Source organism: Dendronephthya gigantea, unplaced genomic scaffold (genome assembly GCF_004324835.1).
Source record: "Dendronephthya gigantea isolate DGI-Jeju-01 unplaced genomic scaffold, DenGig_1.0 000115F, whole genome shotgun sequence".
Lineage (NCBI taxonomy): Eukaryota > Metazoa > Cnidaria > Anthozoa > Malacalcyonacea > Nephtheidae > Dendronephthya > Dendronephthya gigantea.
Genome location: NW_021163125.1, coordinates 729,530 through 757,375, shown reverse-complemented (window position 1 = coordinate 757,375; position 27,846 = coordinate 729,530). Strand labels below are relative to the sequence as shown.

General features: G+C 36.6%; 2 protein-coding genes across 2 annotated transcripts; one reads left to right on the top strand and one right to left on the bottom strand.

The window, feature by feature from the left end:
- Window positions 1-10,260: 10,260 nt before the first annotated feature.
- LOC114535266 lies at window positions 10,261-11,900 on the top strand. The gene is made up of 3 exons (XM_028556640.1): window positions 10,261-10,340; window positions 10,875-11,132; window positions 11,533-11,900. Exons 1-3 carry the CDS (start codon window positions 10,265-10,267, stop codon window positions 11,775-11,777), a joined length of 579 nt encoding a protein of 192 aa, XP_028412441.1. The 5' UTR covers window positions 10,261-10,264; the 3' UTR covers window positions 11,778-11,900.
- A 2,240-nt stretch (window positions 11,901-14,140) lies between these two features.
- LOC114535303 lies at window positions 14,141-23,063 on the bottom strand. The gene is made up of 11 exons (XM_028556673.1): window positions 22,984-23,063; window positions 22,608-22,719; window positions 21,904-22,053; window positions 21,283-21,354; window positions 20,433-20,557; window positions 19,740-19,817; window positions 19,247-19,439; window positions 17,549-18,451; window positions 17,154-17,192; window positions 16,524-16,810; window positions 14,141-15,610 (listed from the first exon to the last, which is right to left on the bottom strand). The coding sequence occupies exons 2-11, from the start codon at window positions 22,693-22,695 to the stop codon at window positions 15,257-15,259; spliced, it is 2,289 nt and encodes a 762-aa protein (XP_028412474.1). The 5' UTR covers window positions 22,696-22,719; window positions 22,984-23,063; the 3' UTR covers window positions 14,141-15,256.
- Window positions 23,064-27,846: the final 4,783 nt, after the last annotated feature.

The following is a 27,846-nucleotide window of genomic DNA, read 5'->3' as shown; positions in this document are numbered from 1 at the left end:
ATGAAAGGTGCTAGAACCGAAGCATGAAACAGACCGTAAAATATGCATTATATAACACAGTGTCAGGAAGGTCAGATGTTATGAATGAAATGACTCGATCTGCATGCATCCTAACGGAATTCCTGTGTTGTTATATTTTGTTTTCAAAAAAGGCTTTCCAAAACCTGTAGAAAAATACATGTCTAATTTTGCTAGCTTTATATTTATTTTTCACTATTTGCATAAAAACATTTATAGCACAGCCTTTATTTTGTGGCAATCGGCTACCCCGTTGACAAGACGTATATTAAGCCCTATATATTTAAGAAAATAGATAAAAAATAGGATTCTCTGAAAATTGGCTTGTAAAATTCATCAATACCCATTATATTGCAGCTAAATCGCAAGGAATTGCTCTTATTCAGCCTTAATTTCAGGCAAATTGACGACATTTTTAAACAAATTTTCGTGAATATTTTAAGCCACTGTATGATTAACGATACCAACTCATGCAAGCACCGGAAATTTTCTTTGTATGACCAATTCGCAGTTCGCACGGTCTCGAATTTCTTAAGTAAGTCGATTGACATAAAAATAATATTTCGTACAGTTAAAATGTACATCAAAGTCCCAAAATATAAGCCAATAAAGGTTTTCCTTAATTTTGTTCGACGGCAGAGAAACAGAAGCGAGTGTGAAAGTATGCAGCACTTGTCGCAAACCAGTCAACCGTCCCTGATCAAGTGAATTTATCAAAACGATGCAGTTGACTTTACCGCCCGTGAATGATTTACATGTCCGTTTAACAAGTATACGTGTCAAAGGCGAGCTTGAAACCTTGAACATTGACTCGTTTGCAAGTTTTGGAGAAAAAAACTAGAACTCTGAATTGGCAGTTGCAACTCGTAGGAACAAATAACCTGATTAAATGCAATTAATGCCTTAAAATAGTAAACCGTACCCCGAAAATTTGCTGAAACTTAAGATTCATTCAACTAATCTACACATACCTTTTCAAATATGCCTTTAGAAAAAAACCTTACTATTAGGCTATGTAATTTTTCAGCAAAGAACACGCATGTTTCTTTCCCCGTTCAATTTTGAATTTCGTGATGTATTTAGATAAGCTACAGTGGGGGGTTAGTTTGGAATGCTAACTGAAAGAGACGCCAACGAATACTGCAACAAAGCAGGTGCGCGTGTCAAAATCAGAACGTTAATTTGAACAAATTGGAGCACGCGCACACGAACAGAACGCGAACTCTTCACCACAGGATGTCTGTTGTGCAATTATTTTCGGGCGATATAATCTAGAAAATACTAAAACAGTATTAGGTTCCGTATAAATTAGTATGTGGAATTTCTGTGGCAGATTGGAGTTAAACTTGTTAATCAGGTTTAGCAAACACAGCAGATCCCACATTTTCCAACCCTATACCACGCCACGCTCTTAAAACCTGAAAGAGGCTGGAATACCGTTGACACATTCTATATGTGTGTGAGTATATTTGAAATTTGTTCATTGTCGTCCGACCAGATGGCATCTTAAACTGGTTAGCTTAATTTAACTTGCGATTCCTGTGCTAATACTTGACCGATTTTAACAAAAATTGAACCATTTTCTTAGTAGACACAGCTTTTTTTAGATCGATATGTTGCCAATTCGCTATGATATTCACTCTAAAATGCATGAGATTTATGTATTATTCAATATTACACATCAAAGCGGCCTAATCTATAAAATATTGCCCATAATTGATATCTTTAGCGTTAAAATTGAGTCTTTAGAAGATTTTTAGCATTTTTTTATATAAACATGCATGACGATATGAATTATCGCATCACCGGCAATAATATTTCACAATAACAAAGATATCAAAAAAAATTTCGGCCAAAGAAAGTCAAAAATCGGACCCCCTGGTCCAATTTTACGAAGCATTTATTAATAATCGTTGCTTTACAACGGAAAGCGAAGATGTGACGGGCGGATGCAGGTACCGCATGTAAACGCAGCTTAAGAGAAGTATAGTTATTAAGGCCCCGTCACGATATCTTCGTTTGCCTTTAAAAGGCGATAGTTAGTAGCAAATGTTTATTATTTTGATAGATTTTATATACTTATGTCGAACTCTGAAAGTAAAATGTTTTACTGTCTTTTAATAGGCACAAAATTTGGCCCACTCTGGAAGCAATCCAGTATAGTGTGAACGGGGACTTAATATCTGTTACTAACTTACTATATGTTGAAGTACAATTTCAGCTGTGAAATTAGTTGCGAATGTTGAAACATTTTAATGAAACTCCGAAATTTGTGACCTGTGAAATCAGACTTGACTTCATTGAATATACAAAAGCAATCGCACCGTAACCATTAGCCTCACCTGGGCCACATATAACTAGCTAATGTTAGATGATATGCACCTTTGCTCATGGGTTCCATACCTGTGCATAATATTCTAGCGTCACCACACAAATGGTTGATATTAGGTTAAAGCTACGAATAAGGTATGTACATTTATGTGCGTTTTGAACGCGAAAATAAATCATCATCAAACAAAACTGATAAACTCGTTGAAATCATTAATTTATGTACAATCCTTCCAAAAAGATTCAGTAAAAAAAATTAGTGGTGACATTCGTAATAAGTTCTACTGGTCTAGTGGTGAAAGTAATGCTCTCCCAGGTTCCAAATTGGGGGTTCGAGTCCAAGCATGTTCGTTTTTCATTATGTCTTTTGAGAAAGGGATAAAGTCATTTAAAAACTATAGCCATTGCGCAAAAGATCTCGTAGTCTAGTTGCGAAGACAATCGTCTCCAGAGTGGTATTTCGATGGTTCGAATCCATGTGTACCTGTTTTTCATTATGTCCTTCGCGAAAAGGATAAAGTAAATTAATTAATGATAACCGTCCAGCACAAGATCTAGTGGTCTAGTGGCGAAGGCAATGGTTTCCGAAATGGCATGTCGATGGTTCGAATCCAAGTAGCGCTGTTTTTCATTATGTTCTTGGCGAAAAGGATAAAGTAAATTAAATAACCATAGCCGTTGAACACAAGATCTAGTGGTCTAGTGGAGACGACAATGGTCTCACAAGTAGTAAATCGATGGTTCGAATCCTACATAAACGTTTTTCATTATGAACTTCCTGAAAAGGATAAAGTAAATTAAATAACCTGAACCATCGAGCACAAGATCTTGTAGTGTTGTGATCGAGACGTTGGTTTCATGTGTCAACAGTCAAGGTTCGAATCTCGTTTTAGATGAAAATTTTCGTTATTAATCAAACATGGTAAGGTTATGGTGAATAATTCGTGTAGGCTTCCAACAATCACCAGTTAGCCTTGTGGTAAAGTCGTGGACTGTCAAGTACAAGATTGTGGTATCAAGAACAGTATGGGACGTTCCTCATGGCTCTTGAAAGAAAAATAAAAAAAATGAAAAAACGAATAGGTATGTTGCTCCGGAAAGGTTTGTACTCGATTAATCTTTGCAAATCAAAGTTAATCTTTAGGGAAATCAGGGGATAGGTAGGGTGAATTAGGGGTATATGAGTACAAAAAGACTTAGTAAAAAAAAAAGAAATTGGGCGGCCCCGGCTGCCGGGGCAAAGGAAAGGGCATAGGTGAGAAGGCAGCATATAAAATGTTTAAGTCTTTTTGTACTCATTTAAACCTCTTTACCCCTATTTATCCCCCTATTTGCTCCTATCTATCCCTGCTTTTACCTATCCTCATATATCCCTGATTACCACCTAACACGATTAAATGTTTGAAGAAAGCTTGCTTTGAAAGTCAGGAAAGCCGGGGGAAAGAACTTTATCCTTTTCGCCAAGTAGATAATGAAAAACAGCGGTACTTGGATTCAAACCATCGACTTACCACTTCGAAAACCATTGCCTTTGGCACTAGATTTTGTACTAAACGCTTACTATTATTTAATTTACTTTATCCTCTCTTCGAAGAATATAATGAAAAACAGTTACACTCGGATTCAGACCACGGACTTGTCACTTGGGAGTCAATTGTTTTCATCACTAGACTAGGAGATTTTGTGTTGAACGGCTATGGTTATTTAATTCACTTTATCCTTTTCCACAAGGACATAATGAAAAACAGCGATACTTGGATTCGAACCATCGACTTACCATTTCGGAGACAATTGCCTTCGCCACTAGACCACTGAATCTTGTGTTGAACGACTACGGTAATTTAATTTATCTTATCCTTTTCGCGAAGGACATAATGATAAACAAACATGCTTGGACTCGGGCTTGGAATGCTTTTGCATTCCACCGACCCGGGAGTGCACTACCTTCACCACAAGACCGGTAGAACTTATTACTTATTAATAAATTAATTATTTCAATGAGTTTATCAGTTTTGTTTGATGATGATTTATTTTCGTGTTAAAAACGCACATAACTGTACATACCTTTATTCGTAGCTTTAACCTAATATCAACCATTTGTGTGTTGACACTTAAATATTATGCACAGGTATGAAACCCATGAGCAAAGGAGCATATCATCTCAACATTAGCTAGTTATATATGGCCAAGAGGAAGCTAATGGTTACGGTGCGATTGTTTTTGTATATTCAATGAAGTCAAGTCTGATTTCACAGGTCACAAATTTCGTAGTTTCATTAAATTGTTTCAACATTCACAGCTGAAATTGTACTTCAACATTCTAGGCAACAGATATTAAGGCCCCGTTCACACCATGATTTCCTGAGCGACTATAGTTATTTATTTCGCCTAATCTTTTTATTTAAGGTCATGAGAAAAAGAGCTTTTACGGGATTTAAGCCGTCGTCCTATTACTTCGGACACTAATCTTCTTCACCAATATACACCACAAGAACACACACAACGCAACCACGGTTATCTATTTTACCTGGCTAATCATTTTCTTCAAGGTAATAGTAAAAAAACTTTTACGGCATTCGAACCAGTGATTTACTACTTGGGAGACCATCTTAAAGATCATCCATATATAGTCTTACTATTTTGCCTAATCTTTTTGCGTTAGGACAACAGGTAAAAACATTTCACACAGGATTCGAACCATAGACTTACAACTTACTGACTTTTGTCTTCACAGCTACAATACAAACTTACGTACCACTTTGAAAAAATATTTCTACAGGATATCATGAAGATATAGTGCACAGCGACGATGGTTAGTAATTTTATCTAATCCTGGCTTCTTTTGGGTGACGACGTACGACTTGCCTGTGGGTGACCACAAAGCCACATAGCATCGGGGTTTTTTATTTAACCCAATGTGTGGCTCTAATATACGTCGTGTTTCTCATATAATTTGGCCGAAACAAAATTTTCAACACTTCCAATTGTTGTTGCCATAGTTAAATGGCTGTTAAGATCACCCGGGGGTGAGCTCAGACTTAGAATCCATTTGGGTTCACTATAACACGACTCGAAGCTTGTAATCACCTGTAACTTGTTGCCAGTGGCGTAGCCAGCCTGACGATTTTGTCCCGTTATGTAAATTTCGAGTTATTATAATTATTCATGTCTTTAGAAATCTATTGTTTTCTCAGTAAGTGAACCGACTAAGATATTAGCATAGCGGGACAAATTGACAGGCTGGCTACGCTACTGCTCGTTGCCTTTATTTGTCTTTTTACTTGACTTTTACACAGTCGGGACCACATGTATGTTAATTGGTATATTAAGAAACATTATTTTAATTTTGAAATTGTAAATGCATGTTCAGTTGATTTAATTGTTATGCTGTTTTCAGACCTCATGATGTTTTGAAAAGAAGGCTATTGTTGTATCGTGGATGCCAAAGTTTACATGGCAGGCAATTCAATTTGTTATTGATTTATTAAAATTCATGCAAGCTAATGAGTTTCAGGCAACAATGCGCCTTACAGTTGATGCATGCAATTAGCAAATTATCCGAACACGGAAATTCTGAAAACCCAGCAGAATTCTTTAATTTGTCCAAAATAAGCATACTCCATCCGTGACCACAAGGCTGATGAAGTGCGTCATAAACCGAAGAATGTCTCATCAGTTTCCAAACGCTTTTAACAGCAGTGGGTCAACTCCTATCACTATGAAGACTAAAAAACGTAGGACAGATAATATATCAGTTTCACATCACGTATTACACGGGTAACAATGTTTTCCCATCCCTTGCATGATTGCGTCACCCCTTGAAACGGTGCGTTGAAATGTTCAAGGACATTGAAAAGCCGTTGAAAGTTGAAACCCACGACTATGTTAATAGAATATTTACAACGTTTTTTGAGAGGTAACTAGGTCATATTATTGCGATCAGGAAACAATTAAGGCAATATATCTACTTTTATTATATACACAAGCGCCAGATATGAGGTATGCTGCAATTTCGTTGGTTGGCTAGAACATCCCACATAGAGAAAGTAAACAAAATGGCAGAAAGATTTGGGAAGTCGAGTGAAATAGAAATCCAAGATGATAATAGCACACCAAAATGCACCGAAAGGGGCGACAAAGTTTACGCGCCTCGTCGGCTATCAACTCATATACGACTCGAATTCGCAGAATAACTGTAAAATATTGGCAGGCGAGTTGAGCAATTTCCTCTACTTATTTCGACAGTTAATTTCAACGGTTGATTTCGAGTTTTCGTCGGTTGATCATGAAGATTTCCCCGTACGAGACCTACCTTAAACGTAGTATTTTGGGAGCGTCGAATGCAATTGAAAGAAAAAGAAAATTAGATGATCATGACGCCTGTGATCTCGTATCTATGATTAAAATTACATTCGTCGCGTATAGTGCTACGTAAAAGCCAGACCTTACTCCTTGATCAATATTAAGTGAAAGAGAATGTTAAACATCCCACATACTTAGGAACCTTGTGCTATATTAGGTAGGAGTGGCAAGGTATAATGAATTGCGAGTATATGAAAGCAACTGTGCTTGAATACACTATCGTGGCTTATACGGATTTTTCACTAAATAGGCTAGCTATGTGATGCGGCACAAAATATTCATGTTAGTCTCAATTGTAATAATGCAGTCAAGAGATTCTTGAATTTCAATTACCTGCACGCATGGTAAGCGATAGATTGAGATAAATGTTATTACAGAAATTATGGATGATAAGAAATCTTATTCAGATCATTTCTCAATCTGTCGTAAATTATGGTGGGAAATCTTTTAAGCTCACGTACGGTCTCAGCAAATGCGAACGCATGCAGTTCCCTGTAACTTCCCTTGTAGGAGCACTAGATGCGATGACAGCCCCTTAAACCTTGTGCAAATAAGATGAAGCTTCACTTATGGAGGTTTGCCAAACACGGCGTGCTGCCAAAAATACGTCAAAATCGCGTGGGAATCTTTCTAGCGAGGAATATTGTATTACGCGCAAACTATTGCAGTGTTACAAAAATAAAAGGATTATGCTTTCAAACCGTTAGCGAGGAAGACTTTCCATGGGTTATATGTGACGGCATGCTAGATTCCATGAAGTTCAACTTGTGTACTAATTATTCGCTGTATTGGCACTGAATTTGGTAACCATGCATTACGTGCCATTTGACATGATTTCCTTACTCCACTTACAAATATATCCCACCAAGTAGACCACACCATTTTACGGCCTATATATTTGCGTGATTGCGGGTATTTAAGACGAACATTTAAAAAACATTGACGCAATACCCCACGCAATGGATAACGGACAAGCGCGGCCAGTCTTGCATGGGTGGGTCAGTAACCGTCTCCCTATAATCGTCAATGTATGGGTGTGCCAATGAGCGTTGTAATACATCTTAACGACCGGCGCCACGCACTGAGAAATGTCATCGGAAAATAACGGTCGTTTTGAGTGTGAGAAAAGATAACAAAATTTTGATAGCGCCAGACAGTATATAAAAGCAGGATGTTTGTAGTCCTAAGTAATCGAGCGTAGACCTCTTTCAAGAAGGAAGCTAGCTAAATTGAGTTAAATACTGACAGAAAATATATTAGACAAAAATCGGAGAAAATGGCGCAATGGTTGATGATCTTATCGCTGTTTGTTCACAACAGTTTTGCTTCCAGTCTGTACGACAAAATAGACGGTATTTGATTTTGTTTATAAAAAGTATTTAGTGTTTTTTTTTAGTATGACATGGTAAATGCATTGGCCACAAAAACTTATATATCAAGCCCTTAATTATGTGTCATCGCTGCAGCTTTGCCGCAAAGGAAATTGATTAATTCCTTGCGATATGTGGTGTAAAAATAGCCCTCTATCTTTGGTGGCTCATTCAGCAGGCCTTTCATTGTCAGTGACAGTCGGTGATACCTAATATCGACATAATCACTAGAGAATAAAGTGCTTTGTTAATTTGAATAAATTTTGTTCCTTATTGGCCACTAAAAAATAATAGGACTGCCAGGGCTTTCAATAATTATAACTTGACTTTAATCCTGGAATTCGAAACGATTCTGAAATTGCAGACTTTCCAGACTAAATTGCAACACTATTGCAATCTCTGTTGCATTCTAGAACTATATTTGTATGCATAACTCGGTTTAATAATATTTTAATACAAGAATATAGTAATTGCCCGAACTCGCATACCGCCTCAATAATTGTATATTTTTAAACTCACATTCGCCTGCATTATATTTCTCCTGAACAGATTATCATTTTGAACGACGAGGAATTCCATCCATAGAGACTGAAGAGAAAGATACAGGTATAGTGTTCTGTAAAACAGCCAGACTATGATGGCAAAACCTGAATAGCTTTAGCTAATTACCATATTTTTATATAATGTAATTGTCTTTTACGAAACTACTCCAAACCTTTAATTAATCAAGATATTCTACGCTTAGTACTGCGAAGGGAATTTAATGGGGAACTTAAAGATACATTTCATGAAGATATGGCAGTCAATTTCACAACTATTCTCAGTATCATATATACTATCGCTATTATACGACTTTATATTATGTAAAAAACATAAAGTATGAGATTCATTAAATCTATTCAAATTTCAGATTGCATTAAAGATATCCTCGTTGTCTGGGACAACTCCCAATCGGTTGGCTTGAAAAATTTTGAGCAGAATGTGCGACCATTTCTAAAGAGCCTCATCGTAAATAAGAAGCTGAACGTTGGAGAATATGGCAGCCATATTGGTTTTATCACATTTGCTAGTGATGGAAAGACCGAAAACTTGTTGGAGATTGGATCAAAGAATGATAAAAATGATCTGCTTTCTTGGCTGGACAACTTGGACTATGTGAATGATCTTATGGGGCCATCTACTTACACAGGCAAAGCATTCAAGCTTGCAAGCGATGTAAGTCAGTACAGGCTGTGTTATAAAACAGATGAAATTCCGACAACTGTGTGTTTGTATCATACTTTGCATGATTAGTCACAAATATAACATATGAGAGAGTTCTTTCCCTTCGTATGCACGTGCATTTTACATAAATACTCGTCGCGAATGAGAGAGAAAATTCAGTGTAAATGCATGCTTGATGCGCATAACGTCATTTGACGCGTCATTTGCATGTTAATCACAACACACTTGTGCAATATAAACACGTTAAGTACTCTTCATGTAAACACGTATAAAGCAACGGTGCTTAATTGACTAGATTTTTTAGTTATATGTCAGATGAGACAAATTTAAGGCCATTTTAAATGTGTATGAACGTAAAACCACCAAAAGTAATTTCCAGAAGAAATGGGAGAGGGCGCTTTTTTACTCTCTCTACTTATACCTATATCTCTCTCCACACCCTATCACTGCAAGCCAGTGCTTTCAGTATTTCAATAATCTATATCTCATTGTGTCTGAAATAAATTAAATTCTATTTAATTATAAGTGATTTTATTGAAGTCAGTAACAATTCTGTTTTGAGTCATAACACGGTTATAGAGCATGATCTGCGATGGTCACTTGTTTTCAATAGAATATAGATTATATAGAATTTTTTTCATCCGATTCTCAGGCCTCTGTATCCCATGATAATTATATATCATCCTTGCTGGTTAAATTAAGCATACACTTTCTTCCAAATCAAGGAATTCAGGTTAAGAAGTCCTTTAAATCATCGGAAAGATGTAAGCGACGTCATTCTGTTGATCACAGACGGGGAGCCACGGGCTAGAAACAGTACAATATTAGGAGAACAAATTGAGATGGCTAATGAGTATTCAGCAGAGCTTATGGATAGAAAGGTGTTAATTGTCGCCCTGGCAGTTGGACCCGAAGCAAAAGAAGAAAGATTCGTAAATAATATCGTTTCCTGGTCGAACCATATGTTCACTTCAGGGTTTGATGATTTGGACAAGGTTTTGGGAAAAATTGTTAAAGAATCCTGCAGTGTTGAAACAGGTAACTTAAGATCTGTTTATAATCATACGATCCAATTTTGTCGGATCCATTTACTTCTGACGTCCTGTATGGAATAAAGTCTGTTATTGATAAAGCAGTACTGCATTGGCGTTAGCTGATTTGCTGCCCATGTACATTGCAAATTAACAGACAATAAGACAGCCTTTAGAAGTGAATTAGATTGATCGACAGCACTGGAACATGTGAAAAGGCCTTTATATATGTACGTACTAGTAATGGTATAAGAAGTGGTAAACACGGTTAACGAATATTGCTAGTCCATGATATACTACGGTTGTTCCAACATGTTGCTTTATGCATCGTATTTAAAAATTGGTGAATACTATGCCATGTTTGTAAGTGGTATGTTATTGTTAGTCAATGGTACGTATTTTTGGTCCATGAAATAATGTTCCTGTATATGGTGGACTGTTGTCTAAGCTGTTCGTGTTACCCAATGTTTCGGTTCCAAAATTAATCATAGGTAATTAACGTCAAAGTTTGAAAATCAGTGTCATTTTGCAATTTCAACAGTGTATTGTGATTGTGAAGGCGGGATATCTACAGAGCAGTATGTCAGGCCGGGTGAAGATAAGATAATGATAAATTGGTTGGAGCCAAGACTCCGATGTACACGGCCGGTTGATTACACGGCGGAGGTAAAACCTCATGGCACACAAAATCCACAGGAATTTGGACTTGGAATGCACATCATTACCTACGAATTCTCCTACTATGGTCGTACCGACAAGCTTACAACCCGTGCTTGTTTTGTCGACATTACAGTTTATGGTAAGTCTTGACAATGTCTAATATTTTGACGCCTTTTTGTTTCCAACATGCATGTCCTGCAAATTATAACTTTCTGTTACCATTTTGCTGACCACAGAAATGGAGTTAGGCATGAAGTGCACTCTTTGCTAAAAATGGAAAGAATCCACGATAACACCTAAATCCATTTCGATTTTCATTCAGAAGTATTTCCCGTTATCATACAGAGATCTTTTGAAAAAATATTAAACTCATTAATTATAGATTTTGTTACTATTAAATCATCAGTGCAATTTTCACCTAATTGAAAGTTATGTAACTGAGGTTTTTATAAAGGCAATTCGAATAGGTCATTGTTGATTTTATTGATTTAGCTGGTTTCTTTGTAATGTCACTTGAACAGAATTACTTTGTTTTTTAGCCTGCGAATGTCCTAGTGTGCAGACTATAACAGCCACTGTTGAGTATGGACAACCAAGAGCATTTGTGAGTTGGTGGGAACCCGAACCAGATTGTCCGAATACGCCAAGCAGAGGCAATCCGGATCGCAATCATGGATGGTTCACGGTTGGTGAACACACAATGATGTACAACTACAAACACGAAACATATCTTCAAAGTTTTAACATAGAATGTCATGTAAACATTATTGTAACCGCTGCATGATTCACCCAGCATGATAACGTAATTACTATAGTGGGCATTGCATGTCCTATAGTCGAAACTTTGTAAATCCTATACTTTATAATATTTTGTAGCAAATATTTAAAGCAAATAAGAACATTCATTTTACCCATTCTACGAAATTGACTGTTTTTCGACAGTGGCCAGCTTCCAACAATGCTTATAGAGATGAGTAAGTTCAAAATTTTTCACTTCGCTGCGGTGCGTTGTCCGGCGGACTCGCGCGATTTTGCAAGGTTCAAAATTCACCCAAGTAAGTGGGCCAGCGATATTTGTCAGGTCAGCACGCCAATATAGTATATGCTAGTTTTGTCCCATTACATGTGAGATTAATACAAAACTCCACAGAAGGATTTTTTTTCAAGCGGGTTAGTCATATATCAATTAGCTAATATAAATGCAGCAATCTGTAATTTTCCGGTATATTCCACGATATTCGATTGTACCGTTTTCCCGTTATATTCGACCATGGTCGAGTATACCGTTTCCGGCGTATTCGACCATAGTCATGAAAGTATATCGTTTTCCGGCACAATCGACCATGGTCGAGTAGCTATGCCGTTTTCCGATGTATTCGACCATGGTCGAGTATACCGTTTTCCGGCCATATTCGATGCCTGCAAGTTGCAACTTTATATTAGATGTTTGTATATGAGCACCAAACATAATAGGACCAGCATTTGACCATTTAACCTGTGTGGTTATCGATATCAAAATATTTGACATCATAACCAAAGCATGGTTATATTGTTTAATGTTTGTATATGAGCACCAAACATGTTTGAAACTTTGCATAGGACCAGCATTTGACCATTTAACCTGCGTGGTTATCGATATCAAAATATTTGACATCATAACAAAAGCATGGTTATATTGTTTAATGGTTGTATATGAGCACCAAACATGTTTGAAACTTTACATAGGACCAGCATTTGACCATTTAACCTGCGTGGTTGCCCATTTTAAAATATTTGACATCATAACCAAAGCATGGTTATATTGTTTAATGGTTGCATATGAGCACCAAACATGTTTGAAACTTTGCATAGGACCAGCATTTGACCATTTAATCTGCGTGGTTATCGATATCAAAATATTTGACATCATAACCAAAGCATGGTTATATTGTTTAATCGTTGTATAAGAGCACCAAACATGTTTGAAACTTTACATAGGACCAGCATTTGACCATTTAACCTGCGTGGTTATCGATATCAAAATATTTGACATCATAACCAATGCATGGTTATATTGTTTAATGGTTGTATATTATACATAGGACAATTATTTGAACGTTTAACCTGCGTGGTTATCAATATCAAAATATTTGACATCATAACCAAAGCATGCATGGTTAATATAGTTTAATGGTTGTATATGAGCACAAAACATGCTTGAAACTTTACATAGGACAAGCATTTGACCATTAAAACAGGGTGGTTAGCTTGTATTTTAGTTTGTTTTAAATCACTTCAAAATACACAATCTTCTCGTCCAGGTCTGCATGGTTATACGTCGCATTTTCGTCGTGTCAATAAACAATAGCTATGAGTCGGCTAGTCCGACTATATTCGGTCTCTAATTGTAGGCTCATGTCACCCGTGACAATAAAAATTGTCACCAACACATAATATCTTTTCAACTTCATGTCACGCTTGTCCAGGAGCCGCTGTAAATAGCGAAAAAAGGCGGATTTCCACTCAGTGCAAAATGTCGCGCGATCGCTTTCTTTTCAAATGTGTCCAGTCAAGCTCATCTAACGGTATTAGTATTTACAGGGTGAGTAAAAAAAACCTGACACCTTTGAAATTCAAATTAGCTGCATAGCGGCTGTAATGTCACAGATATTGTCTAAGATATCTCATGGCTATACGAAGCATATCAAATAAGTGAGCCATTAATTAACCTAGAACATAAAGTTTGTTCCCTTTGAGAGTTAAAATGCATTCTAAGCCCTGTAAATAAAGAAGAACAGTTTTATCAAATCGTTTTTTAGCACACGCGCCACGTTGAGTTAGTTCAATTGGTTTAAACACTTTCGCATTAATTAACCACGTCCTGTTGATTGTACATTCACATGGGTCTGTCATGGAAATTGTCAATTCCAGCCATAAGTTCGCGGCTAATTTGAATTTCAAAGTGTCAGGTTTTTTTACTCACCCTGTATATTCCGCCTGATTGTCTATATATTTCAAAAGAAAGCGATCGCAAAAAGTCGATCGTGCGACATTTCGCACTGAATGGAAATAAAATAGTTCGAGACCAGCAGCATGAATATGTTATTTAATATTTATTAATGTATATTGTTTATTAAAAATATATACATGAACAAAATATATAGCCAATATGGTATATAATATATAGTATCATTCTCTAAATTAATTTTTCTTTATTTTCCTTAAATTATTTCTGCTTGCTGTACAATCCAGCTAGTCTCTGATAATACTCTGGATAATTACGTAGCAACTGGAAAATCTTAACTAACGTTCGATTCTCGTAAAAATATAGACTCATAAACTTTGGTTTTTCCTTTTCACAAGTATAATTCCTATATCCAGTGTATTATGAGACCAGAACGTACATCTATTCTCTAAATACTAAAGAATATATCCACAATTTGTTTTATCGGTGCATTTACTCTGTGTCACAGTATAAACTGAGCTAATTTCTCATCCTTCCTAATAAAATAACGACATTCTATGAACAGTTTCCAGAATCTACAATGGTCGACGCCCATTTGAACTCGGTTTTATCGCGAACTAAAACTATGCTTATTAACATTTTAAAAAAGTATGGTTTCGTGATCTAAAACTACAAGTTCATAGTTTTTCATAAGGATTGAGGGTGGCCGAGTGATATTAACTTATGGCGTGCGTTGTTTACATTACTACCTTATTTTTGAGGTCCAAACCCCATCCACGATTACATTTTATTCTCATTTTATGGTGGGTTATGATGGTTATGATGGGGTGAGCTAGGTTCATTTTTAGGTATATTTATGCATTCATATTTAAAGAATCATTTACGACTTTTTACAACGATGAACGAGTCAGCGAACTTTATAAAGGTGGTTTTCGACCACTAGGCAACTAGTGGAAAACCGCCTTTATAGAGTTCGCTGACTCGTTCTATTGTTTTCTCGACGAAATCTTCGACCGTGAAGAAAAAAGAAATAGGCACTAGCACCTAATTCGGCTTCAAATTGACTTTAAAAATGGCGACCTGGTTATTGTTCCAGTTTTTATATAGTCCTCTGAGCTATTCAAATAATTTGATGCGATTTGATGTGACTTACAGCAAGACACATGGCGGTCGCTTCTTCGCAATGATAGCGCGATGAAGACGAATCTCGCACTTCCGGTTTACTCACTGCTAAAAAACTTCCTAATGTCTTTATTGAGGCTTCGTTCATGTCATTTCTATGTCGAATGCGGTTTTAGTATATTATTTCGATTTTATGATCACAATTGCCTCCACGCGCCATTCGTCAGCGGCTCAACCAAGTCCAGTTTGTCGAGATCCTTTAAGCAATCCGTCAGCTTTGTTCGCGAAAAGTCATGTTGGTTGTTGATGATCGACAAAACTTTTTCTGCCCTTGAACGATCGTCATTGTAGAAATTATTCGTTTGGATGTTATCTATTTCTGGTTTGTCTACATCCATAAGACAAGCAAAACGTGCCCAGAAGAGCAATATACGCCGACTTAATCTGTACATTTCACGTGGGGAGAGGGGCGTGTTCTTCAACGTGATGTTCTCGTACGGGGGGAATTCGCAAGGGGGTTGTGGAGGTTCTGTTCCATCAATGGTTTCGTCCTATTGGAAGAAGTATATTGTTCATAAGAAATGAAGAAGCAATCAAAGTCATTAATGAATGGTATTTTAAACACTAAGACGTTGCTCCGAATTCATTACTGGTTATTAGACAGATTCACCAGCAGTGGCGGATCTAGGGGTAGCATAAATTACACAGCTACATTTTAAATTAAAAGCACCTTAATAATAACGTCATTGGTTATGGATTACAAAAGAATATCTTTAAATAAAGATCTGGCAATGCGACTGCGATTTTAAACTGTAGTAATTTATTCTGACTACCCCTAGATCTGCCCCAGGATAAACGAGAAATCAAACACATTTCAGGTTTTTCCATGAAATCCTTTTGAAGGTGAAAAGAACTACCTGATTTGAGATACGCAGAAAATTTCTCTTTCAAATTATCCAATCAAACATATCTAATAGTATCAAAACAAGACTTGCAGCTGATGACCGACGAATCTCAAACTGTTTATAGTAAGTCCAAACGGCCTATAAGAAATTTTTCTTGATGGTGAAGATTTCTGTCAAGCATGTTTCTGATTGGTCAATGCGCCCAGTTAGCCAATCACGAACCTGCTTTGTCTGCAAACTACGATGCAGTGTGGACTTTTCGTAATGATCTATTATCAGTTTATATTGCAAATTTTCAAGTCTCATATATACTGGGCATATCATGTACACCCCTCAAAAGCTAGCATCATAAGACGCGATAATTCGGGTGATAATTACGTGGTGAGAATGAGATGATAATAATTACGTTATCACATAGTTATTATACGGGTGTTTAAACGTAAATTACGGGTGTTTAAACCTAAATTTAGTATGAAGAGTGGCATACATATTTAGGAACGAGGCAGAACGTGATATAATCGTAAAAAAAATAGAAAAAAAACTATAGATAATTTCATACTTGACATTCATCTTCAGGATGGATTTCGATTTTTACATCGCCTCTTCCCAGCTCCTTCACGCATTTCTCGAGAGTATGCCGATCAAAATTTTGGCTTTCGTTTATGAACGCGAGTATCTGTTGGCCTTTAGCGGTGTTATCTGGATACTGGCTGGCATTCATCCTAATTTCATCTCGCTTTCCATATGGAATATTCATGAGTGCCGCGAGGGCGTCCCAGTCCATCCCAATCTCGTTGCTCATTCTACTAATCTCAGCGTTTGACAGCACGGTGTCTCGGTATACAACTAGAAATGAACATATCAACAGTTAGTTAGGAAAACAAAAATGTCACCTAGTTAGAAGTATACAAATTATATGGGAAACGTTCTTACATGCATCCCATATATTGATACTGTTACCCAGGGGAGGTAAAATTAAAGACCCTGGGTACGAGATTCTACCTGAAATACATTTCACGAAATCTATGTAAATAGATTTAGACAAAAGGTATTACACGACCCAAATTTTACAAAAGGCATCAATTCGATGGAAGTGCATGTTACATGTAAATCCGTAAGGAAACGTGTTTGGGTCAAAGGGTAAAATCGTGGGGTGTAGCGAAAAACAAGAGAGTAGAACTTAGCATACCTTGTGGTGGTCCGGGCTCCGGTGTATTATGTAATAGGACTAAAATGAATAAGATGCAGTTAGTAAGGCGATATATAGCACTTAGTATATACTACAACTTGAACTTTTACTGCAGTGATGTGAAGTGTGCCTATGATATTTGCTTAGAGCCAAAACTGTTTCATAATTTTGGAAGGAGTATTGGACCACAAACGTTTGGCGCCAATACATGAAATTTGCCGATTCATTGACAAAGTTTTGAAATTTTATTCAATAATTAAAGAAGAGATAATAATTTAGTAAATTCAAAATCAGGCAAGATATAATCTGAACTCAAGTCTGGATTCAATTTATTAAATACATCGGCATCGTTATCACGTGGGATCTTAAATGGATTTTAAACCAAACTATTTTACCTTCAGCTTCTTTTTTAATCTCTTTTTCCATTTCACGAATATTTAAGTTCCACAGAAGTTTATTCGCGGCATTTCGATGCAATTCTTTTATGTCCACCGTTCCATTTGCTGGGCTAGTTATTGGTGTTACCTTGAATTGTTCCACCACGAAACCGACACTATCCAGCTGGGGCTGATCAATTTTGAACGGAAAGGGGCTGCTTATAAGACCTGGAAAATTTAGAGACATTTCAAGGCCACGATCCGTGTGCACACGCTTCAACTTTCCCTTTTCTCCTTTAGTGTAGCCTTCCTCCTGGTGAGTCTGCAGCTGGTCGATGCGTTCTTGCGCTTTTTTGCGCTTTTTCTTAACAAATTCGCTTACAATAACAACAGAAATATCCATGGAATCCACTGAAGCTCTGCGATAGAACGAGTATGCACGACAGGTGAACGAATGATTAAGATGACTTAAGATTCGCGCTATTTTGCCACGTCTTGCCAAAATGTAGCTATAAAAACAGAAACCATTAATCTTCATGCTCACGACTCCGTCGATACTGTTCTCCTCGAGATCATTCGTTACCAGTTCCCAAACGGTTCTCTGGTAATCAGGGTTGTAGGAACCATGCAGCACGAACAGTTCGGATTCGGGGTCACTTTTTTCACATTTTATTTTAAGGAGCGCTGGCTTCAGGAATTTCAGACCGTCTGGAAGGAATTCGACCACTCGCGGGGTATCATCGACCAGACCCAACTTCAGCAAAGACTGGAAAGCAAAATTCTGATCGTCTCTTATTAATGTGATCTCTGTGTCGTTTTCCAGACAACCAGGCCCGACATCGAGCGAGATATCAGCTATTTTTGTGACGCCACCCTCCGTTGTGATAAGCTTTTTTACCAGGCCAGGACGAACTGAAAGAGCTAGAAAAAAAAATGGAAAAATCAAGAATCTCTTCCCATTTTTTTATTATCCCAGTGAAAAAATTTCTTAAGCGTGCACAAAATTACGCTGTAAGTAGCATTGCCTCGTTTAAATTAAAAATGTCAGGAGCCTCTAAATCACCAGAATTAAGTGTATCTTAATTAACATGGAAAAACTTATATGTTGCGAGTTTGTCGACCACCCCTTCAAAAAGGTATTAGACGTGCCACAGAGGACCTACTTGGACAGAAGTCTCACTCAGACAAAAAGGTGTAACGCGCTGCCAAAAGCTTAGCCAGTGTGCATTCGAGAGGCATTTACCCACCCGAACTCAAATTTCAAGATGGCGAGATTTTAAACCATCTAGCTGATTTAGAAACAAATTTTTGCTGTATTTTTTCTGGTATAATCGCCCTTCATTTTGCAAATATTTTGGGGGGAGTCCATGCCTCCCTAACGTGCATTGGCTAAGCTTTTCGTTACACTCAAACATTAGCCTTTCTACAACAGTTACACCTCTGTCTAAGTAGGTCCTCTGTGACGTGACTACGAGTACACGATTGAGTCTTAGCAGTGACTGCGAGTACACGATTCGTCATTCCAGCGTGTTGTTTGCTTACGCTATCAGTCAAAACTCGCAGTAGTCGAGTTTTGAAGTACAAGTTTTTGCTTAATTTCACATGCAGAAGTGCAACGACTACGAGTTTCGTCAGATGGCGTAGGCAAAAGCACCGCGTTTGACGCGCAAATCAGAAATCTTATACTCGTGTCAATTATTACGCTTGTATGCTTACTTTTACTGCGACGTTCCTTCGCCTTTTTCACTCTTGATTCAACTTCTTCTTCATCTTCAATAGCCATATCATTAGAGAACGCCATGTCATCTGACGGCATTTTCATCTTGTCAAAATCAGCGCGAACGCTTCGGGGCTGAGAACTTTTTAAAGAGCGAAGTCTATCAACACGAACAACGTGATCTTTCCCAGTCTAAAACAATTAAAGACAGAATTACACGACGTGTTGTAATGAAAGACACCATCACACCAATGCACCATTCTACTAAAAAACTCTGGTCATGTTACATTGTATTTTCCGGCAAATAAAAGCGTGATTATTTTACAAATTTCACAAAGAAATATTATTAAAGTGCCAATTAATAATAATTTCGTATACGATATGCTATAAATCTCGAATACGAAGGTTAGAGAGGATGGCAACGGCTATCAGTTTATGTTTTCTTTGCAAATGCAACCGTAGTAGTAATTATTAATAAAACTTGAATCCTACCTCTTCGCTGAGTCCTTCTTCATTAGGCTTGTTATAAGTCACAGGTGGTAGTGCTCCTGTTCTACGACCTTTGCATTTCTAACGGATATAATTACAAATGATTAGGAGAAACCGAAAAACCTTACATGACCCCACTACCCACTGATTCTACTTTGTTAAGCTAGAACACGGTGACCAAAACACGGTGATATTCAGGGTTAGTAAGGATAATAATTTTGACAAGATTGACTTGATTGACAAGTCACTTTTTGTGTTCATTTAGCTAGCCACCTCATCAAGTTTGAGAGACACGATAAAAGAATGTATAATTTTAATGCATGATTTTAGCTGCCAAATTGACCGAAGTAGATGAAGAAGTATCATCAGAATGATTTGCTCTTTTGTTGTTTCAAATGGACATCGTTTGTTCCGTGTCTTCACTCCGATATTAGGCAGTTTTGAGAAATTCACATTCTCGTAGGTTTTGGAACAATTTTATGGGCGCACGCGTTCTTAAACTTTTGAGAGTAGGCGAAATTTCTTGCCCGAATGTATGACCTGAAAATGCTCCCAATTTCGCTAGAGTACTCGCCTGAATACGTTATGTTATGAAGAATCATTAAAGGGCATCAGCCCCCCCCCCCTTTCTCTGCCCATCACACGCCTTGCTATAACCACCTGCTATGCAGGCTATGACAAAAAGACGCTGCTTACCCGTCCGCATGATAGACGAGTCCTGACAAGGCACAGCACCAGACAGGCGACTGCTACTAAAGCTGCGACACCAACAGCTATGCCAACGATCAAACCTAGGTTTGTGCTATCACTTGTCATTGGCCCTAGAGCAATAAGAGAAATTGGGAGTGTAAACGAGGTTAAAAAAGATTTGCTATTGTTTTAAGTTTTAAGGAGTTGCCCAATGTTTCCCGAAACACCATCGCTTTTAGTAAACCCTGTTGTTCTTTTTATAATAGTATAATTTTATTATAGTAAAACGTCAAAATAAATTTCATTAAAACAGCCCTGAAAAGACCAATTTTTCTCGCAAGGCCAGCTTGGAAACACGAAGAACGTTCAAGCGACCACCTGAATCGTTTTTTTGCTGCAATTTGGTCCTTCGACGGTTCGAAGGGTCAGAACCGCGGGGGGGGGGGGGTGGTATTGATAAATATATTCACTTCAGTATTGTTTTTTAATTGATTGTTTTTTCGGTCTGGTAACTCCAACCACTGTAAACTTTCTTCTGCGACCCCTGCACACGACAGTACAATTGAGCCACCTTCATTAATTACACCTGCAATAATTCGTAGCATTTAGATGGTTAAGGGGCTGTTTACATGCGCCCTGTTACCCGAGATTCAACGTACCGTGAGATGACTTTCAGGTATTGGGATAAGTCCTTATAACACCAAACAAGCACATGCTATTGTTGTGGTAATTACACTACAGTCAGGATCATATTATCTGCTCATTTCAAGACCTCAAAATCATCTTAGGCCTCGTTGAATCTCGGATAACTGGGCTGATATATACAGCCCCTAACTATGATATTAATTTGTCGTACCTTGGCTGGGCCCAATTGGCGTTGTCATGTTTGCTGTCATACTTGAAGTGACAATTGTTCTCGTGGCTGAAACTGAAATTCAGAAAAAAGGATTAAGAAAAGAAAATCAAGAATGAATTCCTGATTAATGAAGTGACTCGACGCAGTCTTTCGAGATAGATTTAGCTATCTGTCTTTGGAATTAACTAGTTTTTTAACCCAGGTCACGAACATGGCTACAATGACAGAATGACAAAAATGAAATGTCAATGTACTTATTGTAATTTTTTTCCTATAGTCAAATGAGCTGGAAGGTGTTAGATCAAGAAACCACCATTTTTCTACAAAATGACTGCTCCCTTCCACTAGTTCTCTTCAATTGAAATTGTAGACTAACAATACAAACAACAACAATAACAAAAAAACATCATGACAAAGCGCATCAAGCAATGTAAACAAAGAAAAAGACAAAGAAATCATAAAACATATACAATAACAAAAACATTAACGAACAACAACAACCACAACGACAACAACAACAACAACAACAACAACAACAACAACAACAACAACAACATGCAACAACGAAAATGATAACAGCAACAAACTGTAAAAATCTAGCACGAAAAAATCTAATAATACCTTTTAATCGTGAACTCTGACTTGCGATGGTAGTTCGTTGTGTCGAGAAAACCATTTGCGATAGCAGAGCAGTTTTGGATGACTTTATGCCATGAATAACTTTTGTCGGCCTCGGGTGTGAAACGTTAGTTGTGGTGTTAACTGATGATTCTACATAAGAAAATGAAAACAAAGGGGAATAATATGAATATTTTCGAAAATAATTCACGATAACACGGTACTAAAATCACGTGCAGTTATGTGTCGATTTACTTTTAATGGCATATTAATTTGCCATCTAAAATAATGGAGAGCAAACTATAACATTACTTGCTATAGTACAATGTAGTGAATGAAATATACCGTAACACAAGATTGCTATATAAACAGCTCGATTATAATTAATATACTTGTATCTTAAAATGAAATACAATTATCACAATAGCCACCTAAACGCAGATTAATAATCACTTAAGCCTGGTTTTCACTTGCGACGCAAGCGTATAGGCAAAAAAACAGTCAAACATGCAATGAAACGTACGACGGAATTAAGCATCGGCAAAAACATGAAGCATAAGCATGCACAAGAATATATTTCTTGCTTTGTCATTTTGCATAATATTTTATATTTAAGTCGAAATGATTGATCTCGTTTATGTTATGCTATAATGAGAACGAGGCTTTAGTGTATATATAAAGGAGTATACTTTAAAAAAGAATCGTACCCTTTGACTGTGCGTTTGTTAACATCCCACAGCACATAAAAATTATTAGAAATGGAAGGAATTTCATCGTCCCCAAATATCTCTTCATACTTTATACTTAGATGTGGATTATCTAAAGAAAGAATAAAGATTTGTCAGTTAAAAAACTACAATCATAAAGCTACTATATCTGCTACTGTAGGAGTTATCGATCGGGGATATTGTTACTAAACACTTTTCACTGCAGGGACACTTCACAATCAAATTATAAATCTGCAATTTCCGCGCAGAATTTGTCACTGGGATTTAAGGCTAAAATTACACAGAATTTTATTTTATTATTGGCAGCATATAAATCAATGATTCCATCCAAATTATGTTGATATATATAACATACTGTATTTGCACTTGGACTGTTCATATCAAAGATAGGGTCAGAACGAGGAAGTTAACTAAATATTCGGGCTATCAGCCACTGGCCGGTACAAGTAAATCGCGGTAGTTTCTTCAAACCAGCTCTAAACAACTAAAGTACCAATGTGCATATCTTAGTTGGCATGCGCATGAAGGTTTATAAATTTTTTCGGTCGAGGAAGAATATAACGTGTTATTGTAAGTTATAATTTTGAAAACTAGTGTCTGCAATTAATATAATCAAATTAATATAATAAAATAAAAAATAGAATATAATATAAAAACAAATATAATTATGCATTTCTGAAATTTTATTCTGCGCGATTTGTATAGTTATTGCGACATCGCAAATTCCTATCGCTTAATGCGATTGACCTGCTCTTTCTTCAGAAGCTCGACATTCCTTAAAGATAATACATTATCTTAAACATGTAGTGACCAGTATAGCTAGATATGCAAGTATAGCTAACATGTAGTGACTTTCGATGATTGAAATTTTTCGTAAATTTTTATCAATTGAAAGGCCTAAAAATTGTTTTATCATGGTTTGGAAAATTCGCACATAGCTACCTATATAGCAACCATTAAACCCAAATTTGGCTTAATCTGGAAATGTATCTATTTAATCTTCATTTCATAGCATAAGCACAGGGAAAAAGATACAGAGATGTTAAATATTCGCAAACCAAATAAGTTCCGCGGGCAATTATACACCGCTTCGCTCAATGCCAAAATCGAAAGACGATTGACTACAATATATGTTGTCTTTCCAGCACATACGATAATCGTAAGATAATCGCATAGTTCTCGAATTTCTTTATTGCTTAATCCGCCTACGAAAGCTCTGCCTCAGCTTGAGGAAGAATTGAGGAAAGAAATGCCTTTCTCAGACAATATGGTATAAGCATATTATTTCCTTAACATATCAAATTACTGCATTAGTATATAGACAAATTAAAATCAAAATCTTTAGCTCATTTGCTGCTATTTTAGGTGCAATATTTTCTTTACTGACGTAAACGAGTTATAGACAAGTTACCAATGTTTACATGATGGTATAACGTGGAAAGCTGGCGCATTTAAACGGATATTCGCTCGTTCACATCTATCAAAAGAAAATCGCATCAAAATATCACTGCAAAAACCACCTGGGTGAATTATAGCCTCGTCAACTAAGAACAAAAGCAACAAGTTAACCTGTTTCCTCTGACAAAGCCCAAATGTATCCTGCTAACAAGTAGAACAAAAATGGTCATTATAATCAAACATGCCGAATTTGCAACGCCATTTGTGTTAAGTAACACCTTCACTGCCCCTAATTTAGTACCATAAATCCGTTCAAACTCCGGGATATACTTTAATTGGATTCACTAGCTTTAAATGCACTACATTATTCACTGAGTCAGACTGTTATTAGTGACTATATTTCATGATATTAATTGTTTACGAATATACTGCATATAAATTCTATATGTAGTCACGCATGAAGTACGTTGGCGGCTATAGAAAAATATCTTTCTAAATTTCAACGTATTATGGTTATGAAGTTTGACAAAATGCTCAATATGTATCATACATTATTAGACTAACGTTAAAATGTCCAATATAACAACAAAGTTGAGACCGCTTTGCTTACAGAGGCTTGATTTCAATTATCGAATATCTTCCGGCCAGTTGGATGCCAAAACGCTAGCCACATTCACATACAATATATTATATATTTCACCATGAATTGGAACAGAACGTACCTGGCAAAACTCGTTTGGTCTTGTCGAAGAAATAAAGCAGGCTTAACGACGAACAGCGTCGTCCACCGACGTTTGTATTCTATAAATTCCTTTCCAGAGATTAAGCCTTGGCAACAGATTGTATATGAACTTCCTTGTTCCTGTTAGTGCATTGGAAACCCCCTAAAAGATAAAAATAGGTTGAGATGTGACATCATATGATCATGAAAACACTCGAGCCGAGGAACCGTATGTTTAGAACTGGTGAAACTATGTATACGTGCATAGTAAAAATGGTGCGCATTTTGTAGGGTTGAAAATATATATGCATGCATGTGTTAGGGACTAAATTAATCTATAGAAGTAAGAGCACGCTATACGTTTGATTTATTACACAGAGGAAGTGAGAGATCGTTGTTGTACGTATTTTCGTATGGTGATATAAAATGATAAAACTAAAAATGCAGTATAATTTTTGTGGTTACTGCATGACAGAATGCATGGTAAGGTCCTGAAACGGCTGTCTCGAATACGTCGATACTGGTGAAAAGCTGCGGTGTTATGCTTACGCCGTATTATAATTGTAGGTGACTTATTTCATGCAAAGCTGCTCCTTTTCAGTTTGTCCTCCATTTTGACGTTTGGTAGGTGACAAAAGTCGACCTTTCGTACTGAGTGCATGCAGTGAAAGCAACTCGACTTTGACAGAGCCATGGTTTAAGAAACTACCGCTCGATTTCATTAATAGATACAATCGATATCGAATAGATGTATCGATTAGACGGATTAGTATAAATATCGTATCAGCTGGTGCCTTATTCTTCAAATACAAAATCAATACCAAATCAATACAAATGAGCTGTATTTTTGATATTTCGATGCGCTTTCGTATCCTTCATAGACAGGAATACAATCAATACAGCATTCTTGCCCCGTTTGACCCCAAAAAGCAAAGTTAAGTCTCTGAGTGTAATTGAATATGCGGCTATGTTGAATTATAATCTAAATTTACCTGTTCTAGCGGGCTTAAAGCGTTGAAATTCGGGATCAAATTGCAAAAATCGTTTGTAAGAATGTGCAAGAGACTAATCCAGATAATAATAATAAAGTTCATGTTGTGACATGTAGTTTATTATGCTAAGTCGAGAATCATAAAGATCCGCAACAGGGAATAAAAAGCAAGCAAACTGTGGTTTAAATCATACCCTTTTGATCTTCATAAATACAGAACGTTTTAATGACTAACGTACAATGCTGTTTATAAAAATTTGACGTTAAATGTAATTTGAGTTGAATTAATTGATTAATTAAGAAATCTAGCATCTCATTGCGTTGATAACCTTCCCTCACGTGCCTTGCCATTTGTTCTTTTAGCTGTTCGTCTTCAACCCAGTTGTTATTTCGAAAGTACGCCATGTTCGAAAAAATGCCCGCAAGGTATTGTGGTATACTGTGGCAGCTCTAGACCGTGTGGAAATTTGAATTTACTTTCAAATTATTTTAACTTTATTTTAATGTTAAAAAATATTCTATTTAATTGGATTTTCTTTTGTTTTAAATTACTTTTATTTGAAATTCTTTTCAATTTGATTAATTTTGATAATTTTATTTTGGAAAAATTGAGTGGCAGTTCTCGGCCACCATACATGAAACACGAACTTCAATAATAAAAATAAAAAACGGATTATTTTCCAGAAGAGGAAACGTTTGTTATTGTTAAAGTGGTCAAGTTTAAAGTTGCCTTAACATACACTGTAAAGGATTTGACCGCTATTTCTCCGACTAGTTTCCTTTTTGTGCATGAGATGCGGAATACACTTCCTTGTACCCAAGCGCTTTAGTATTTACATTATAAGGGCCTAAGTACGAGGCTGCAGCTTAATACACGAATTCCACATATGAGTTTCAAACTTGGAAAGCTCTGAAGGCAATCACACAATGTATTGCACACCTAAACTATTATATTTGTTAATATGTACAATTTAAAGTACAAGCAATATTGAAATGATTTGTGTTTTGACAAGACGGTACCCAATCGACGAAAATCGTCAAACCTTTTTTGTATATTTCATAGCGGTATCTAATTATGGCCGGGTGTGGTAAACCTTATCTAAATTCGTTTAAGAGAATAGTTTGCGGGTGGCATGGTCAATTGATCACAATAAAAAGCTTTTGTTTGGAAGCTTAAAAAAGGCTGCTATCGCGGTTTAAACTATTCTCCTTCAGGCTATTATTCAATGAGAAAACTCAAAGGCTTTTTCTCAAAACCAATTTAGGTCTGGCCTTTCAACTGTTTTGGTATAGTCTTCATATGATTATATCCAATCTACAAACAGTGATTTCAGTGTGTAAGAAATTAATATATGGATCAAGTACGGAGTAATTAACTATAATACAACATAAAATGATGAAGAGAAGCACTTCGTCACTAGTCTTGCAGAAATTTAAACAAAGCATTTCAATTCGATATTTTACAACAAAAAATCATAAAATCAACTGATTTTTGATCAAGCACATGACAATTATATACTTGATACGACTACCGTATATGAACAAAAAGTCGAGAAACGTCAAAGCCTATGTATCACTCACGTTACTAATACTGTTATATTTGAAACAAATGTTTATAAATTATAATTGGATGATTGCCTTAGTGTAAAATTGAATACTGACTAGTCGGCATGCCGATGTTATGATTTGTTGTCATGACAAACTCGTGTTCCGGGTTGTTAAAGTGCAGAGGCGGATATGTTTTCAATGAAAATATTCAATCCAGAGAGCTTTCAATTGTGGCATCAAGGATTTCTTTATTCACAGGGATTTGCGTGAGGCACATGCAGTCGGTTGCCAATATGTATATGTGCTTGCGCCAAAAGCACTTGAAGTTTTCACACTCAGTTCCAAGGAAACATTGCATAAAACAAAGTAGCGATTGGAATATAAAATAGAATCATTATAGCCAAACGCCATGATAAAAGTTGTTCCATAAATAAACAAATATGCAACGTAATTGGGTCGCCAATTAATTTTGAAGATGTAAAGACATGCACTTCACGAAAAAAATATCGTAGTGGTCTTCATGATGATGTAGATATACAACACTTACAAGTATTTTAAAC

Excerpts from the sequence above, each read along its gene's own strand:
- LOC114535266 (XM_028556640.1), top strand. The coding sequence starts at position 10,265 with ATGTTCACTTCAGGGTTTGATGATTTGGACAAGGTTTTGGGAAAAATT. Across the intron at positions 10,341-10,874 it reads ATCCTGCAGTGTTGAAACAG|TGTATTGTGATTGTGAAGGC; the intron begins GTAACTTAAGAT and ends CAATTTCAACAG. Across the intron at positions 11,133-11,532 it reads TGTCGACATTACAGTTTATG|CCTGCGAATGTCCTAGTGTG; the intron begins GTAAGTCTTGAC and ends TTTGTTTTTTAG.
- LOC114535303 (XM_028556673.1), bottom strand. The coding sequence starts at position 22,695 with ATGAAGAGATATTTGGGGACGATGAAATTCCTTCCATTTCTAATAATT. Across the intron at positions 22,054-22,607 it reads AACAAACGCACAGTCAAAGG|AATCATCAGTTAACACCACA; the intron begins GTACGATTCTTT and ends TTTCTTATGTAG. Across the intron at positions 18,452-19,246 it reads GAAGGAACGTCGCAGTAAAA|CTCTTTCAGTTCGTCCTGGC; the intron begins GTAAGCATACAA and ends TTTTTTTTCTAG.